The 20,025-nt window shown below is 44.7% G+C and overlaps 2 protein-coding genes across 2 annotated transcripts in view; one reads left to right on the top strand and one right to left on the bottom strand.

The window, feature by feature from the left end:
- The window catches only part of LOC117805425 (plexin-B2-like), a 316,173-nt gene that overhangs the window by 252,894 nt on the left and 43,254 nt on the right, over window positions 1-20,025 (bottom strand). The gene's annotated exons all lie outside the window — the stretch shown is intronic.
- The window catches only part of usp6nl (USP6 N-terminal like), a 25,537-nt gene continuing 23,725 nt past the window's right edge, over window positions 18,214-20,025 (top strand). The window contains exon 1 of the mRNA XM_034674155.1: window positions 18,214-18,226. Within this exon, the coding sequence (XP_034530046.1) occupies window positions 18,214-18,226 (13 nt within the window). The remainder of the gene's footprint in view (window positions 18,227-20,025) is intronic.

Genomic DNA, 20,025 nt, shown 5'->3' on the forward strand with positions numbered 1-20,025 from the left:
TCCTCCTCCTCCTCCTCCTCCGGCGGCAGCAGCACACAGATTTAATACCGCAGCTTTAAGTCTGTAATGATGTTTGGGCGACTACAGAGAGCTGTTTGATGCATAATTTAAGAAGACTAGGTGTGAGGCGGCGAGCAGGGATCAATACACTCCACTGAATCTGACATGAGAGCGGAGTATGAAGAATATGAAACAAGCACAGATGTTCAAATAAAAATCTGCAGCGTGTGTGACGTCCGACAGACGCAGACCGGAGCAGCGGTAACCTTTAGGGAGGACAGGCGGGCAATTAGACCGCTACGGCGGCGGCGTGGATGTCAGCAGGCGGCTTCAGAAGCTCACCCGCTGGGCCTCGACTGTCTGCCGGTCTCTGCTTTAACTAACCAACACACACACACACCAACACAGAGAAAAGGCCCACAGATGGTTCATGATATGCAAAACACAGAGACGTCCTGGTTAGGAGCTTCTGGTGCAGCGTTCGAATACGAGAGACAGAGACGTATCAGAGCTGCTGAATAATGGAGCGAGACGGCGAGCTGACCACGAGGAGGAGGAGGAGGAGACTGCAGCACGTCTTCATCTACATGTTATAAATCCTGATCTCACCTTACAGTCTGTCTGCAGGTACAATGCTAAATGATCCAGGATCCACTCTGAGGAGAGTTTGCTGGTCTCAGTGTGGTCCTCTTGTGGGGGGGCGGGGTGCATGATGTGAATTATATCTACAGTAGTTGTTGTTGCTGCTCTCAGGGCCTCTGTGGCACAGCTTAGCAGAGCTGCAACATCACTTTTTAAGCTCCAACATTTCACACAGTGTTTGTCCTGGTACAGAGAGCTGGCTACTTTATCTTTCATTTACAGTCCCAGTGTTTTCACTGCAGATGAAGCTGCAGCTGCTCCTCCAGAAAGCAGCCTTAACAGCTCGCTTTCAATCCACAGGTCAGGCTGTACGCTCTACCTCCCCTACTCTCTGAATTTTTGCATGTGGATAAATTGAAGGAAGAGAGAAAGAAGTTAGAAAGAAGACAGGGAGGATGAGAAGCCTGCTTTTCATCCTGTGGAAGACTGTATGCTCTACCTCTTCCCTAGTCTTCAAGAGGAAAAAAAGAGAGGAGAGAAGAGTCTGCAGAGAGATGTTGGAAAGAAGGCATGGAGGATGAGGAAAAGGTCTTGGCTGGAGCTTGATCTAGCCATGTCAGGCTGTACGCTCTACCTCCCCTACTCTCTGAATTTTTGCATGTGAATAAATTGAAGGAAGAGAGAAACTAGAGAGAAGAGGCTGCAGAGAGATGTTAGAAAGAAGACAGGGAGGATGAGAAGCCTGCTTTTCATCCTGTGGAAGACTGCACGCTCTACCTCTCCCCTAGTTTTCAAGAGGAACAAAGAGAGGGGAGAGAAGAGTCTGCAGAGAGATGTTGGAAAGAAGACAGGGAGGATGAGAAGCCTGCTTTTCATCCTGTGTAAGGCTGCACACTCTACCTCCCCTAGTCTTCAAGAGGGAAAAAGAGAGGGGCGAAAATGGGGAGAAGAGTCTGCAGAGAGATATTAGAAAGAAGGCATGGAGCTTGATCCAGCAATGTCAGGCTGTACGCTCTACCTCCCCCTCTTAGCTATTTAAATGCAAGGAGAGAGAGAACAGGGAGAAGAGTCTGTAGAGAGATGAAGGCGGGGAGGGTGAGAAGCCTGTTTGGACTGGTACTCAACCCTGCACAAGTTAGGCTGTACGCTCTACCTCCCCCATAATTTAGGAAAAAAAGAGAGGAGGGAAAATGTATTAAATAGTTTAAAGAGCGATGTTAGAAAAAGGGCAGTAAGACAAAGTCAGGACAAAGACGATTTTGGGCTCAACCCTGCTGTACGCTCTACCTCCACCTTCTTCCCTGATTTACATGACAGTAACAATGAGAAGAGAGGGAAGAGAGGGAAAACAGGGAGAAGGGTCTGCAGAGAGATGGTAGAAAGAAGGCAGGGAGGGTGCGATACATGTTTGGGACAGAGCTCACACATACTGTGTAAGGCTGTACGCTCTACCTCCCCCCTAGTTTACACAAAGAAGAACAAGATCAGAGAGATAATGTGGAAAAGAGTTTAAAGAGCTCTGTTAGACAAAAGTCAGAACAAAGACCAGTTTGAGGTCAAACCTGCTTGGTTAGACGCTGTACGCTCTACCTTCCCCTTATTCCCCATTTACATGAAAGAAAAAGAGAGAGGAGAGAGAGAACAGGGAGAAGAGTCTTTAGAAAGAAGGCAAGGAGGATGAGAATCCTGTTTGGACTGGTACTCAACCCTGCACAAGTTAGGCTGTACGCTCTACCTCCCCCATAATTTAGGAAAAAAAGAGAGGAGGGAAAATGTATTAAATAGTTTAAAGAGCGATGTTAGAAAAAGGGCAGTAAGACAAAGTCAGGACAAAGACAAAGATTTTGGGCTCAACCCTGCTGTACGCTCTACCTCCACCTTCTTCCCTGATTTACATGACAGTAACAATGAGAAGAGAGGGAAAACAGGGAGAAGGGTCTGCAGAGAGATGGTAGAAAGAAGGCAGGGAGGGTGCGATACATGTTTGGGACAGAGCTCACACATACTGTGTAAGGCTGTACGCTCTACCTCCCCCCTAGTTTACACAAAGAAGAACAAGATCAGAGAGATAATGTGGAGAAGAGTTTAAAGAGCTATGTTAGACAAAAGTCAGAACAAAGACCAGTTTGAGGTCAAACCTGCTTGGTTAGACGCTGTACGCTCTACCTTCCCCTTATTCCCCATTTACATGAAAGAAAAAGAGAGAGGAGAGAGAGAACAGGGAGAAGAGTCTTTAGAAAGAAGGCAGGGAGGATGAGAATCCTGTTTGGACTGGAGCTCCCCCTTGGCTGTACGCTCTACCTCTCTCTTTACCTGATTTTCATAAACAAAAAAGAGTGGAGAAGAGAGAGATAAACAGAACGAAGAGTTAAGAGATGCTAGAAGGTAAAGTAAGGCCAGGCTGAGAAGCCTGTTTGAGATAGAGCTCACCCCTGTCAAGTTAGGCTGGACACTCTACCTCTCCCTATTACCCCAGTTTAATGATGGAGAAAAGGAAGGAAGACGAGGAAGACGAGGACAGGGCAAGAAGCTCGTTTGGGCTAGAGCCAAGTTAAAAGTCATTTTAAGTGTTCCCCTTTAGATGAAGATGTGACTCTTGGAAAAAGATGAAAGTGGTCATTTGAAAAAGGACTAAACTTCTGTCTTATCTGTAAATGTATCCATCAGGATTGTTGATTAAGTGATGAGTTGTTAAGACAATTAGAGACGGCTGAGATATCAATCTGTGCTTACCAAAGACTCAACGTCTTTTTTTCACATCGACTGTAAAAAATGTTAATTTCCTGTCACAGAGAGAGAAAGAAGCAGAATATAATAATATATAAATAATCCTATTTAAAACTCTGTGGTATAAATAATCCTCTGAGTGCTCGGGGATGTTTTCTTCCTCCTCCTCCAGGATCTCTTGTTTTTGTTTGTGTCATTCTCCTTCACTTTAAAGAAGAAGCTGAAATCATTAACGGGAGATAAATCTGGAGGTTTGTCCGTCTGAGTTAACGCCTGACTCAGACTCAAACACACTTTTTCTGTCCTCTGTAAAAGAAACACACACACACACACACACACACACCGAGCGCTCGGTGTGAGTGTTTGAATCCTAATGAGGTCTCGGGTGATTCTGCTGTGAACTGGTCAGAAAGCTTTTAATGAGGGCCGAGGTTAACGCCGCGGGGCTGCTGCAGGCGTCTGAGCCACCAGTCGATACGCAGACATGTTTTACTTTAACTAAGAGATTCGTCTCTCAGAGGATTTTAAACCACCGGCCCTCGACTAGACGAGCCAAGAGACGGAGCAGAGACGTATCATGATCCCTCTGAGGAGACCTAAACTCCTAATGAACGGAGGAATAAAGTGATAACACATTACAGAGCACTTTGGATGGAAACACTTCAGACTGCTCGAGGAGAGCGGTGAGCAACGATTACACCACCACAGATATCACTGAACCAGAGGAGGCAGCCTGAGTCTGTGTCTAGGTCAACTTCAGATACATGTCAGGAGTTTTTCTACGTCATTGTTCAGCTTTTGCATGAATGAAACAAGTTGAATCCCTAACATCAACGTCCCCAAAGTCAAAGCTTGTAGTTAGAGCTGGATCAGGCTTGGACCAGGTTTTGTCATGCTGCTATAGGCCTAGACTGCCGGGGGAACTGGCACACTGACACACTGGGATCCTAGCTCACCCCCTTCCCCCCAACCCCTTCATCACTTACTTTAACTCTGCCTGTCCCATTAAAGTTACTAACCATAGACCTTTCTGGAGTCCCTGAGCTCCCTTGTCTCGTAGACTCCAGCTGATACGGACATGCTGGACTCCAGCGGCAACAGCTTCTATGACTCGTCTCATCACTATCACTTCTCTCTCTTATTCTCCACTATCCCTCTTTCCAGACCCAACACGGTCTCAGCAGATGTGTGTCTAACATGAGTCTGGTCCTGCTGGAGGTTTCTGCCTGTTAAAGGAAGTTTGTCCTCTCCACTGTAACTAGCTAAATACTGTGAGGTGCAATGCTCATGGTGGATTAAGGTGGGGTCAGACTGAGTCTGATCCTGTCTTATGTTGGGTCTCTGTTCATAATTTGACATAGAGTGGTCTAGACCTGCTCTGTTTGTAAAAGCGTCTTGAGATAACGTTTGTTGTGATTTGGCGCGATACAAATAAAGATTGATTGATTGATAAAACAAGCCTCACATGTGGACCAAGCTGCAGTTCCTTGAGTGTCCACTAGAAGCACCGGAAACCACATACACACCCATTCAAAGAAGACAGTCTTTACAGCAGAAATACACTCCCCTCTATCTGTCTTTCCAGACCCAACACGGTCTCAGCAGATGTGTGTCTAACATGAGTCTGGTCCTGCTGGAGGTTTCTGCCTGTTAAAGGAAGTTTGTCCTCTCCGCTGTAACTAGCTAAATACTGTGATGTGCAATGCTCATGGTGGATTAAGGTGGGGTCAGACTGAGTCTTATCCTGTCTTGGTGTTGGGTCTCTGTTCATAATTTGACATAGAGTGGTCTAGACCTCCTATGTTTGTAAAAGCGTCTTGAGATAACGTTTGTTGTGATTTGGCGCTATACAAATAAAGATTGATTGATTGATTGATAAAACAAGCCTCACATGTGGACCAAGCTGCAGTTCCTTGAGTGTCCACTAGAAGCACCGGAAACCACATACACACCCATTCAAAGAAGATGATCTTTACAGCAGAAATACACATGTTTACAGCCTGGTTCAAAAAACTGTTTAATAATTATAATAATAACTGATATTTATATAGTGCCTTTCCAGGTCTCTTCACAGGGTCAGGTAGGGGGTCTGGGGGGTAGGTGGGGGTATCTAATGGGGAAAGGCCTTGAGGAAAAGGTGTGTTTTGATTGCTTTCTTAAAACCGTCCAGGGTTGGGGCGCTCTGATGTCAGGAGGGAGAGAGTTCCACAGAGTAGGGGCTGCCACACTGAATGCTCTGTCCCCTAAGGTCTGCAGCTTAGTCCGGGGGATAAAGAGGAGACCCAGGTCCCAAGACCTTAGGTTCCATGATGGAGTGTGTTGGTGGAGGAGGTCAGCCAGGTATTGGGGGTGAGGGCATGCAGGGATTTGTAAGTGAGGACTAGGTCTGAAGATCTCATTTCTCTCTCGGCACACACTATGTGGTGAATTTATTATAACTTGTGATTTTTAAAGATTTTAAATGTACAAGTTATGCCCAAATAAGGGCGTGGCTGACTTGATTGACAGGCGGGGATACTAGCTGTTAGCGAGGAGGCTAAAGACCCGCCTCTTTACCTCACGCTAGCTAGTCACGGAGACTACGTCCATTTCATATCATTCATTAGTCAGTGGATTTCTCTCTCTGTGGGGGGTGGGACTTTGCCCCAAGTGGGGGAGCTGAAGTATCTTGGGGTCTTGTTCACAGTGGGGGTAACATGGAGCGTGAGAGAGTGATGAGGGCGTTGTACCAAACTGTTAAAGTAAAGAGGGAGCTGAGCCAGAAGGTAAAGCTTTCAATTTACCAGCCGGTCTACGTTCCAACCCTCACCTGTGGACACGAGCTGTGGGTCTGGACCGAAAGGATAAGATCTGGGATACAAGGGGCTGAGATGAGCTTCCTCTGAAGGGTGTCTGGGCTCAGCCTTAGAGAGAGGGTCAGGAGCTCAGACATCCGGAGAGAGCTTGGAGTAGAGCCGCTGCTCCTTCACGTCGAAAGGAGTCAGCTCAGGTGGTTCAGGCATCTGATAAGGATGCCTCCGGGCACGACCAACTGGGTGAAGGCCCCAGGGAAGACCCAGATCTCGGCGGAGGGATTATATATCCAACCTGGTGTGGGATCCCCTCAAGATTCCCCTGGAGGAGCTGTAAAGTGTTGCTGGGGAGAGGGAAGTCTGGGTCAATTTGCTTGGACTGCTACCTCCATGACCCGACCCTGGATAAGAGGAGAGGGTGGAGTCAGGGTGATCCTCTCTTCCCTGCTCGCCTCAGCTGTCTGTATTATGTTCCTATTGTTGTGTCTATGTTGGGGGAACGTCCTTGTACACGATGTAGTGACATAAGCACTGAAACAGACACCACCACAGAGGACAGGTCATCTGCCGCCACACTCTTCCTCTGTCACTGAAACCAAAACTGAGTGTTTGAGTCGTGAGAGAGCATCCATCCGACACACGACCCCCTGCTGTGAGGTGCATGATGTGTGAACGGCAAGTTGTTAAAGATATCTGAGTTTGAGAGTCCTGAAATTATCCAGACAATGTCAGCAGCTCACGCTCAACATGTCCTGGAGTTTTCTGCAAAGAGTAATGAAGCGTTGGGGACATGTTTTTTCCATTTTCAAACCCGACTGCAATTCATCTCTCGTGTGAAATTACAGGATACAACAGATAAATGGATATGCAAAGTTGGTGCACACCGAACATAGAGCAGGTGTGCTTTCACTCAAACTGAAAGTGTCTCTTTATCATCTGCAAAAATTGGAATTTTCCATTTTAAAATCTGCAAAGTTGTGAGTCAGAAATGCAAAATTGGTCGAGCTCTCAGCAAAAGGTGCTGCAGCATGACGCATATCGATCAGCTTTCAGCCTCTACTTGAAGTTTTTGTTTCATATCTTGGGTTTGCTCATCGATTTGGACTTGCACAACATTTCTAAAGTCTTACACTTCATGTCAAGGTGCAGACGGCCAACCTGGGAGGGGTCCTGGAGAAATATGTCTGCCCTCTTCATCCAAGTTTCAAGGCCGTGCTTTTATATCTCAATCATTCCTGAACCTTCTCTCCTGCAGAACCGAGAGTCAACTGTCTCAAGTGTCGGCATCTCTCTCTCTCTCTCTCTCTCTCTCTCTCTCTCTCTCTCTCTCTCTCTCTCTCTCTCTCACACATGCTGTTTTATCACTCTTGAAGAATCTGAGCTCCAGCATCATCACCCGACTCACAGAGCCAACATCTGCTCACCCTGTACCTCACACCTCAGCATTGAGAGTGTGAGAGCATGTATATGTGCGAAGGTGTGTGTGTGTGTGTGTGTGTGTGTGTGCTGCGCCGTCTTTAAATCTGGCAGCATTGATCGGCTCTGAGAGAAGAAGAAGCCGAGCTGGAATTCCTCTGCAGGCCTGATGGACGCAGATAAAGTCCACAGCCAAATGGAAAGTGCGAATGTTTCCCCCGGCCGCTCGATAAAGCAGCGGAGATCTCTCAGAGTCTCTCTCTCTCTCTGTTTAAGTGTCTGTGCCTTAAGAGCTGATTACACACACACTTACCTGCCTCACAATAACTTTCACACACTTGTCACCAGGTCTTACACGCACCATGAGGAGCTGTGTGCTGGAGTGCTGGAGGCAAAGTGCAGACGGGTAGTGTTAAAGGTTTCCTCTTGTTGCATTTTGAAAATCAATAAATCATTGCAGCATGAGTTTAGAGGCGTTAGAGGGAGGAGCGTTCACAAACAAGAGCAGGGACGACAAACCGGACACACCTCAGATCAATTAAACCAACATTATTCATGCTGTTGGGTCCCTTCATATTCAAAATGATCAGACCCATAATCCATCCACCAGAGGCTGATAATAAACAGATGTTGCACTGAAGTCAAGCTCATATTCCCCTCAGTTTGAGGGGTAAAACCCACGTGTTTAAGGAGAGTTTAAGTTCAGTGGATGACTCTCATGATGGTAAATGAAACACAAGAAAACTGGGACAACATCCTCGACTACAGGACAACATGTGAGCTGCAGGATTCAGAAACAAGCCTGCAAATCAATCTTCAATCAATCAATCAATCTTTATTTATATAGCGCCAAATCACAACAAACGTTATCTCAAGACGCTTTTACAAACAGAGCAGGTCTAGACCACTCTATGTCAAATTATGAACAGAGACCCAACACCAAGACAGGATCAGACTCAGTCTGACCCCACCTTAATCCACCATGAGCATTGCACCTCACAGTATTTAGCTAGTTACAGTGGAGAGGACAAACTTCCTTTTAACAGGCAGAAACCTCCAGCAGGACCAGACTCATGTTAGACACACATCTGCTGAGACCGAGTTGGGTCTGAAAAGACAGATAGAGGGGAGTAAGAGAGAGAAGTGATAGTGATGAGACGAGTCGTAGAAGCTGTTGCCACTGGAGTCCAGACCATCCGCAGAAGGAGGACGTCTACGGCAGCCCAGAGGAACCTACGAGACAAGGGAGCTCAGGGACTCCAGAAAGGTCTATGGTTAGTAACTTTAATGGGACAGGGAGAGTTAAAGTAAGTGATGAAGGGGTTGGGGGGAAGGGGGTGAGCTAGGATCCCAGTGTGTCAGTGTGCCAGTTCCCCCGGCAGTCTAGGCCTATAGCAGCATGACAAAACCTGGTCCAAGCCTGATCCAGCTCTAACTATAAGCTTTATCAAAAAGGAAAGTTTGAAGCCTACTCTTAAAAGTAGAGAGGGTGTCTGCCTCCCGGACCCTGACTGGTAGATGATTCCAAAGGAGAGGGGCCTGATAACTGAAGGTTCTACCTCCCATACTACTTTTAGAGACTTTAGGTACAACTAGCAGGCCTGCATGTTGGGAGCGTGGAGTTCTAGAGGGGTAACAGGGCACTATGAGGTCTTTAAGATACGAGGGTGTCTGATTTTTAAGAGCTTTGTAGGTTAAAAGAAGGATTTTAAATTTTATTCTACACTTTATCTGGAGTCAGTGTAGAGAAGCTAACACTGGAGAGATGTGCTCCCTCTTCCTAATTCTAGTCAATACTCAAGCTGCAGCGTTTTGAACTAGCTGAAAAAAGAGAGAGACTGTTTCCAGAAGACGACAAAGAGTAACGTCCGTCTCAGATCCGTCACAGCACCGGATCTGATAGGTGTCTATTCTAGTCAATGTGTTAACTTCCACTGGATCCACTCGGAGCCCTCCGGATCAGATACACAAGACTTCGACAACAACCGTCATAATGAGCGGAGCCAGGCCTGGAGTCAACAGGTCAGAGGTTTTCAGAGGACCAGAAAGACAACATGGATGAGGAGAGGAGGAGGAGGAGAATCCTTGATTCAGTGATTACAGGGGGAAACCTCGGTCACATGACTCCAGCTGTCCTGAGGTCCTGCTCCTTGCTGCGATCTGAAAATGCAACCGGTGGGTGTTGACGAACAAGAGAGCTGAAACAAGGAGCATGAGCCACAAAGAAACACCAAATGGCTACGCTTTACATGGTGCAGTATTCACAGATATCTAGAATTTGGGGGTGGAGCAAAAATTTGGGGGTTTGGCTTAGCAGTTAAATCATGCACCCCATGTACCGAGGATGTAGCCATCAGAGTGGGCAACCTAGGTTCATCACTGCTCTCTCTTTCTTTCTCTACTGACATATTCTTCTTAATAAAAGGCACAAAAGCCCAAAAGTGATTTCTCTTGACACTGGTGAACCTCGGTCACATGACTCCAGCTGTCCGGAGGTCCTGCTCCGAAACCAGATCTGGTGAAAGTCTGACAGAGGTGAACAAGAAGTAGGATGATGACCTCAGAGCCCGATCACAAAAAGGTTGTGCAGCTTTTGCACCCTGTAACCTGTGCAAAGAGACCACAAGGTGCATGCAAAGGTTTAAATGCACCATAAACTTCCCTGCAGAGCACACGGTGTCTGTGTGCATGAATTTCATTCAGAAAAATTGAGACTCTGTTTATGCAAATGAACCTCTCTGCAAAAAAACATCTAATTTGAAAACACTGCTGCGAGCAGAAATGAGCTGTTAGACTTTTTTAGACGTGTGAAGGTTTGCAGCTTCGGTGTCTGACGTCTTGAGAATAAAACAGAGCTGCTTTTAAAATGCTGCACATCACTGATCCTCCAAAAAATAAGACACTGTGACTCGACCTGATCCCAGTGATGGCAGCGTTCGTCCCTCACTGAATAAATGAAGCCACTTCACCGTGATGATGTTATTTAAATGACATAATAGCGCTTTCACTAAAAGCAGGGTGATAGATTTGACATTGGCACTCATGAAAAATCCCCTCTCTGTCCCAGCGCTGATTAAAACCACAGCAGAGAGTGTGACACCTCTGGGCTGAATCCATTAAAATGATCATGTGCAGATCAGTTCAGAGGTTAAGCTGTTATTTAGCCGCCACATTAAACTTCTTTGATCACTGCCCCCCCCCCCTGCATGAAATAAAAGACACTTCTGACCTTGTCCACAGCCTCAAACAGTAATCAGTCCCCTGTCTGCAGAGTGAACGGCCTCCTCGCCTCACTCCATCTATTATTTACCCGCAATTATTCAAGACAAAAGTGTTTTCTGCCCCAAATATTGACTTCCCAGTGGAATGCAAACTGCAACGCACACTTAGATGGCTTAATTTGTCCTCTGTGAGCGCTCTGCAGGGGTTAGCTGATGAATTAGAGCTGTTATCAAAGCCAGCTGGCTGCAGACAACATGCATTATCTACGTGAATAAAAGCCTTCAGAGGGGAATCCTTCCAGGCGTTCAGAGCAGGTAGAGTAGATTCAGCTTTTCACTCTTTCTCATAAAGGCTTCTTTTCAGAGAGCTGCAGATTTAATGGAGTTCTTTATGACACAGATATGAAGCTTAATGACACAAACAAGGGACGAGGTCGCAGGTTTTTATAATGTTTATGTCCCAATGAGCATGTTTGACCTCACTAAGATGGACATGTTAGTGTGCAAAAAGTAGAACGGCTTATTCAGACTTCTCTAGTGTGCACATCCGATCAGTCCTGGATCCAAACTTTGGGTTTTTCCCGAATATGCAAAAGTAGATGTGCTGTCGATGTCACAGGGGCCATGTTTGTTGAAGCTATGGGAAGTAAGCAATACTAAAAAGCTAACAGATGATGCAGAAGAGATTTGATTTTTGGATGCAAACCAAGCCCTGAAACTCTTTTTTCAAATACTTCTATGAACTTTTTTAATATTGTGTGTTTCCAAACTAGTAAAGCTATCGTTGCTGCAGCCAGTAACAAGCTAACGAACAATCACAAAGATGCTACAACATCCCTCTGACGCCTGAGTGTGAAAAAGACTAGAACAGAAAGCCTTTGTTGTCAGTCAGATGTCATAACAACAATGATTTTGGGAGGATTGGTATCTAAAAACACCAAAATGTGTCATTTTCAAACCTAAATTTAATAATCAAAGATAAATAAAGTAAACATGGACTTTTATATATAGTCAGAAAGCCTAGATCAACAGGTGGAACAATGTTCGTTGCACTTTCAATAATGTATTTTGCACGATAAAGATGTAAATGCACAGTATAAAATGTGTATTGCATTGTCAATAATGTATTGTGCAACTTAAAAATATATATTGCACCAAAGATAATGAATACTGTATGTTAAAAGACAATACTGCACAGTAGATTCCACTGTAAAAAATGCACACTGAACCATCAAAACGTGTCATACTTGGTTAAAATCGATATTGCATGGTAGTAAATGTATTTAGCTCCCTTAATACTGTATATTGCATGATATTTAATGTATATTGCACTGTAAACAATGTATAATGCACCCTTAAAATACATTATGCACTGTAGATACTGTAAATCGCACTGGAAAAATGCATGCTGTAGGGTAGATAATGTAAATTGCACCATAAAAATATATATTGCACAAAATAAAATATATATCACACTATCAATAATGTTTACTGTATGTTCAAAATCAGTACTGCACAAAAGATATCACTGTAAATAATGTGTAAAGCACCATAACATTGAATAATGCACAGTAGATAATGTTAAATGCACCGTCAAAATGTGTATTACTTGGTTAAAATCAATATTGCATGGTATAAAATGTATTTTGCACCCTAAATACTGTACAGTCATGGCCAAAAGTTTTGAGAATGACACAACTATTAATTTTCACAAAGTCTGCTGTTTCAGTTTTTATAATGGTAATTTGCATATACTCCAGAATGTTATGAGGAGTGATCAGCTCAACTGCAATTAATTGCAAAGTCCCTCTTTGCCTTGAAAATGAACTTTATCACCAAAAACACATTTCCACTGCATTTCAGCCCTGCCACAAAAGGACCAGCTAACATCATTTCAATGACACACAGGTGTCACACACATTAACACAGGTGTGGGTGTTGATGAGGACAAGGCTGGCGATCAATCTGTCATGATTGAGTGACTGGACACTTTAAAAGGAAGATGGTGCATGACACCATTGTTCCTCATCTGTTAGCCATGGTTACCTGCAAGGAAACACGTGCAGCCATCATTGCATTGCACAAAAAGGGCCTAACAGGGAAGTTTATAGCACTGAGTAAGATTGCACCTCAGTCAACCGTCTATCCAATTATCAAGAACTTCAAGGAGAGAGGTTCAATTGTTGCCAAACAGGCTCCAGGGTGCCCAAGAAAGTCCAGCAAGCGCCAGGACCGTCTCCTGAAGGTGTTACAGCTGCGGGATCGGGCCACCACCAGTGCAGAGCTTGCTCAGGAATGGCAGCAGGCAGGTGTGAGTGCATCTGCACGCACAGTGAGGCCAAGACTTTTGGAGGAAGGCCTGGTGTCAAGGAGGGCAGCAAAGAAGCCACTTCTCTCCAGTAAAAACATCAGGGACAGACTGATATTCTGCAGAAGGTACAGGGACTGGACTGCTGAGGACTGGGGTAAAGTCATTTTCTCTGATGAATCCCCTTTCCGATTGTTTGGGGCATCTGGAGGAAGGCTTGTTCGGAGAAGACGAGGTGAGCGCTACCATCAGTCCTGTCTCTTGCCAACAGTGAAGCATCCTGAGACCATTCATGTGTGGGGTTGCTTTTCGGTCAAGGGAGTGGGCTCTCTCACAATCTTGCCTAAAAACACAGCCATGAATAAAGAATGGTACCAGAACGTCCTCCGAGAGCAACTTCTCCCAACCATCCAAGGGCAGTTTGGTGATGAAGAATGCCTTTTCCAGCATGATGGAGCACCTTGCCATAAAGCAAAAGTCATAACAAAATGGCTCGGGGAACAAAACATTAAGATTTTGGGCCCTTGGCCAGGAAACTCCCCAGATCTTAATCCCATTGAGAACTTGTGGTCAATCCTCAAGAGGCGGGTGGACAATCAAAAACCCACAAATTCTGACAAACTCCAAGCATTGATTATGCAAGAATGGACTGCCATCAGTCAGGATTTGGTCCAGAAGTTGATTGACAGCATGCCAGGGAGAATTGCAGAGGTCTTGAAAAAGAAGGTTCAACACTGCAAATATTGACTTATTGCATGAATTCTGTGTAATTCTCAATAAAAGCTTTTGATACTTATGAAATGCTTCTAATTGTATTTCATTATACCATAGAAACATCTGACAAAAACACCTAAAAACCCTGAAGCAGCAGACTTTGTGAAAATGTAATATTTGTGTCATTCTCAAAACTTTTGGCCATGACTGTATATTGCAAATGTATAATGCATGGTATTTAATGTATATTGCACTTTAAACTATGTACCCTGCACCAAAGATCTTATTGCATTGATAGAACTGACCCAGAAAGTTATTGTTTTAGTTTTAGGAGCTTCATATTTATGTAAATGTGATATCAGTCATGTTTTGGAGGCTGGAGGGAACTGTTTTTTAAAATAAAGGCGGTCCAGGTGAAAACTAAACAATAATTCAACCCCAAAAAGAACAGCTGTATATCATCCTACGCAAATGTAGTCTCACATGGACCCAGCAATAAGACAGAGAGTGAATGTTCTCTGAAGAAATTATCATAAATTATCATCACTGTCCTAATTACAAGACATTTGAGGAGAAATCTACAAGAAGCAGCAATTTACCTGCCCATCAAGCCCTCGTTAAATTTATGCAAATCCCTCCCTGAGGAGATCCAGAGGTTTCTCTTTTATTTCAAAAGTGCTGAAGCAAGAAGTCAACAAGCTGTGGTTTCCTCCTGCAGGGCGAGGAGAGGAGCCGGCACAAACTCTCGGGAGCGCCGATAAAAAAACAGCGCTTGTTTTTGCAACAGCGGACATGAATCAAAGCAATCGCACAAACCCCGATCCAATCCTGAGAGGAGGACAAGGTGGGGTCAGAGGTCACGGAGCAATCAATTACCCCAGGCACTTTGTTTCATTATTCATAGCACAGCAGAGGAATGCAGCTGCAGGACTCAGACAGATACACACACACACACACACGTGAAGTGGAGTCCCACAGCAGCAGAGCTATTACAGGAGCCGCTCCGAGGGGGACGCCACTCCCATTCAGACCGGTACAAGACCGGACAGAAGTTCAGCTGCACTCAGACCCACAACGAGTCCACAATAAAGAACTTTCTCATCAGAACTGAACGTTTCTCTGCAGCTTGAAGAGTCACAGTAAGACACTTCTACTCAAGAGCACTTGAGGAGGAACCAGACGTCAGATTCTTCAGAGGATCAAAAGAAGATCATTACATGTGAGTTTCTCTGTCACTTAAGAACTTGTTATTCTCTGGAACTTCAACAATATCGTGCACAATGAATAAATGAGCCACCTAAAGTCTCTAAAAGTAGTATGGGAGGTAGAGCCTTCAGTTATCAGGCCCCTCTCCTTTGGAATCATCTACCAGTCAGGGTCCGGGAGGCAGACACCCTCTCTACTTTTAAGAGTAGGCTTCAAACTTTCCTTTTTGATAAAGCTTATAGTTAGAGCTGGATCAGGCTTGGACCAGGTCTTAGTTATGCTGCTATAGGCTTAGACTGACCCACTGGGATCCTGTCTTTCCCTCTCTCTCCTCTCTCTGCCTGTCTCTCACTTTAACTCTTCCTGTCCCATTAAAGTTACTAACCATAGACCTTTCTGGAGTCCCTGAGCTCCCTTGTCTCGTAGGTTCCTCTGGATCTCTGCTGTAGATTCCTTTTTTTGGGTCTGTTATTCATCCTTTCTTTCTTTCTTTCTTTCTTTCTTTCTTTCTTTCTTTCTTTCTTTCTTTCTTTCTTTCTTTCTTCATCCCTTGTTTCTTCACACTGGGATCCTGTCTTCCCCTCTATCTCCTCTCTCTGCCTGTCTCTTATTTTAAGTCTTCCTGTCTTCCTGTTTCGATCCCTAAATGTGTTGGTCTTGTCTTGGTCTTGCGCTGCCTTGGTCTTGGTCTCGATCCCTAAATGTCTTGGTCTTGTCTCGGTCTTGCCCTGCCTTGGTCTTGGTCTTGATCCCTAAATGTGTTGGTCTTGTCTTGGTCTTGCGCTGCCATGGTCTTGGTCTTGACTCGGTCTCGATCCCTAAATGTCTTGGTCTTGTCTTGGTCTTGGTCTGCCATGGTCTTGGTCTTGACTCGGTCTCGATCCCTAAATGTCTTGGTCTTGTCTCGGTCTTGCCCTGCCTTGGTCTTGGTCTCAATCCCTAAATGTCTTGGTCTTGTCTCGGTCTTGCCCTGCCTTGGTCTCGGTCTTGATCCCTAAATGTGTTGGTCTTGTCTTGGTCTTGCGCTGCCTTGGTCTTGGTCTTGACTTGATCTCGATCCCTAAATGTCTTGGTCTTGTCTCGGTCTTGCGCTGCCATGGTCTTGGTCTTGATCCCTAAATGTGTTGGTCTTGTCTTGGTCTTGCGCTGCCATGGTCTTGGTCTTGACTCGGTCTCGATCCCTAAATGTCTTGGTCTTGTCTCGGTCTTGCGCTGCCATGGTCTTAGTCTTGATCCCTAAATGTGTTGGTCTTGTCTTGGTCTTGCGCTGCCATGGTCTTGGTCTTGACTCGGTCTCGATCCCTAAATGTCTTGGTCTTGTCTCGGTCTTGCGCTGCCATGGTCTTGGTCTTGACTCGGTCTCGATCCCTAAATGTCTTGGTCTTGTCTCGGTCTTGCGCTGCCATGGTCTTGGTCTTGACTCGGTCTCGACCCCAAAATGTCTTGGTCTTGTCTCGGTCTTGCCCTGCCTTGGTCTTGGTCTCAATCCCTTAATGTCTTGGTCTTGTCTTGGTCTTGCCCTGCCTTGGTCTTGGTCTCAATCCCTAAATGTCTTGGTCTTGTCTCGGTCTTGCCCTGCCTTCGTCTTGGTCTCAATCCCTTAAAGTCTTGGTCTTGTCTTGGTCTTGCCCTGCCTTGGTCTTGGTCTCAATCCCTTAAAGTCTTGGTCTTGTCTTGGTCTTGCCCTGCCTTGGTCTTGGTCTCAATCCCTAAATGTCTTGGTCTTGTCTTGGTCTTGCCCTGCCTTGGTCTTGGTCTTGAGCCCTAAATGTCTTGGTCTTGTCTTGGTCTTGCCCTGCCTTGGTCTTGGTCTTGATCCCTAAATGTGTTGGTCTCAGTGCACTCTGGTCTTGGACATGTCTCGGTTTCTGTTAATGTGGTCTTGACCACAACACTTCAACCCTGTTTTGCAAAACTTGACCCAACGTCTGTGACACTGACCCCAAACATGGACGAGCTTTTTATGCAGATTTCAGCTCATAGAGAGGAGTGACCGCTGAACTCCACATGAAGACCTGACAGGCTGATTAACAGCTCCTGACAGCCAATCAGGGCAGCTTTCAATCTGAGTTTAACAGACTGACATCTGACACAACTTTCTAATAACCGGTCACAACAGAGGGCGTCCATTCTTATGCTTTGGTCGCTGCAGAGAGTTACACCCTGCAGCTTTAATACGACTCATTACAGGAACAAATGTGATGAAGGGTCCGTGCACAAACCTCCAAATCTGAGCCCTGCCCTGCGTCTGGACGGCGACACCAGCTCCTTGACGATCTGAAGGACCTGCATGGTCACGGGAAGGCGGCGGTAGAGGGAGCCGGACTCGCCACAGGGCGGGGGCAGCCCATATTTGCCCTCTTGCCTCCCACAACCTCATCCCTTTCTGGCTCCTTCCTCAGGACTCATCCTCTTAATCCACATCCTGACTCCCAGCTTCCACAAATCCTGATTCCAGCATCTCAAAGGAAAGCTTGTGCTCTGGGAACTTTTCAGGGTAGTAGTCTGCTTCCTCTGGACTTTATACCTGACACCTGCTCCAAACGCTGCCTTTAAATCCCAACTCCTCCACCGGCAGCTGCTGGAAGTAACCGAGGATGTTTGCTCGCAGCGCCGACTCTCTGCAAACTGCCTGTGTTCATGTGCCGTGTGATGTTTGGGGTGTGTGTGGCTCAGCTGGAGCGCCCGCACACACTCTTCATTTCGCGGTCAAATGAAGAAGAGGCAGAGAAGCAGAACAAAGCAATCTTCCTCTTCTTCTTCTTTTTCAGTCTTCTGTTGCTCTGAACACCTGGATGCTGTGTCTCGATGCGTGCACAGCTTCCCCCGGTGATGATGCTCCTCAACTGTCCAACTCTCTCACATCCTTCTCTGACCCCTCGTTTCTTCTCACATCCATCTCTCTCTCTCTCTCTCTCTCTCTCTCTCTCTCTCTCTCTCTCTCTCTCTCTCTCTTCCTGTCGCCCTCTCCTCCAGCGGTCCAAACGCTGTCTGCCTCGCTCGCTGTCCTCTCCTCACATCCTCTAAATTCTTATTAATGAGCGCTTCCACTCACTCACTCACTCACTCTCTCTCCACTCCTCTCCTCTTCTCCTCTTCTCATTGTGTCGCTCTCCGTCTCAGTCACCCGCCCCCCCTTTTTATTTCTCATGCACACTTACTGTGAAGCTGAGAACACGAGCAGAATGTAATGGGGTAAGGAATGTGTGTGTGAGATGATTTGTACCCGGCAGCAGCTTCAGTAACGATGCCGCCTTCAGGTGACGCCCTCTCACATCTTCAGCTTGTCATTGTCACAACCTTCACCTCCTCACATCCTCACCTCCTCACCTCCTCACATCCTCTGCTCTCTGTGTGAAGGTGTGTTAATTGCTTTAATCTTCTTCTTCTCTCTCTCACCTCTTTGATAAAGTGACACAGCTTCAATTATGGCTTTACAATATCAAATACAAATTAAAGACCTTAATGCATTGTTCACTTCTGCAGAACTTTGCACAGGTTTAAAGACAGTTTCTCTTTTTCCAAAGCCACAACACTAAACTCTGACATGCACAGATGCCCCGCCCATTATCCCCCTGTCATCTTATCCTTGCTCTCATTGCACATTTCTGTTAGTGCAATATATCTTCCAGTGCAATCAACATAATCAACTCTGCAATAAACATTTTGATTGTGCAATATCTATTAAGTACCATGCATTTAATTTACAATTTGCAATATTCATTATCTACTGTACAATTAATCTTCACTCTGCAATAAACATCATACCATGCTATATTCATCAATCATTGTGCAACATGCATTACTTTATAATTCATTTTAACTGTACCTTGTACATTATCTATTGTGCATTATGTTAAATACAGTATTTTACTTTATTCTGTCCTGTTAATTTTATTTTTTCTTCATGCATTGTTTCTCGTTTCTTCTTAATTTTATTAATCTACATTTTTCAATGTTGTTCCTTTTAAACTTTACTTTGTAAGGTGACCTTTGAGTGTTTTTAAAGGTGCCTATAAATAAAATGTATTATTATTGTTATCCTTATTCATTTATTAATACAGTTATTATTAATATTATTATGTAGTTTTATTTTTTATTTAATTGTATTATTTTTATTTATTTTATAATAAATTATTTTCATTCAATTTGTAACTATTACTGTTATTAAAACATTATTATCATTATTATTATTCATTATTATTATTATTAAACGTCATCAGCATTCTTCTTCTTCATCATTATTATGTATTATCATTATAGTCAATTATTATTATTATTAATATTTAGCATTAACTGTGCAATATTGAGTTAATTCTTAAACTTATGTGTGATTGATTTGTTACTGCTGATGCCTGAATGTTGCACCTTTAAACCAGTTAAGCAGTTCTCAGTTTTGTTGTAAATTATATAAATAAATATTAATATAAAAAGGTTTTTCTATTTTTGTAAAGTTACATTTTGTCCATCTACTACAACCTGTAACCCCCATGGAGTTCCTCAGGGATCACATCTCGGTCCTGTTATCTTTCCCTGTTTGGCCCGGCTCGCCTTCCCTGCATGTTTCTCATCTTAGTTTAAAGTGACAGCGTCCTGTACCCGCCCTCTGAGCACATGTTGGTTATTGACTAATTGATTGCATTACCCTGGATGACGACCTCTTCCATCTCCTTCCAACACGAGAAAAGAGAGATACGTTTTTAGAGATATCAGCAAACATGCAGCTCTTCCTGCTTTTCATAACATCTTACATCAAGAGCATGCACAGGCTGAACGGACCCTAACCCTAACCCTGAAGTTGCATGATCATTAAACTGATTTTTGGAGTCGGTGGTCGCCACATTTGGAGGTTCATTGGGCAAAAAACTGACTCACAGAATTGGCATTTTTACTAATGCACCTGACCTTTGCTTTGATTATCCAATAACTGAGTACAGCACAAACATCATAATAATATCTGTTATCCCTCCACCTCGCTGCATCTCTCCATCTTTCCTCCCCGGAGTCCTCGTCTGTCTTGTTTACTCTCCACCCTTATCCATTATTTCATCTCTAATCA

This window comes from Notolabrus celidotus, chromosome 21 (genome assembly GCF_009762535.1).
Source record: "Notolabrus celidotus isolate fNotCel1 chromosome 21, fNotCel1.pri, whole genome shotgun sequence".
NCBI lineage: Eukaryota > Metazoa > Chordata > Actinopteri > Labriformes > Labridae > Notolabrus > Notolabrus celidotus.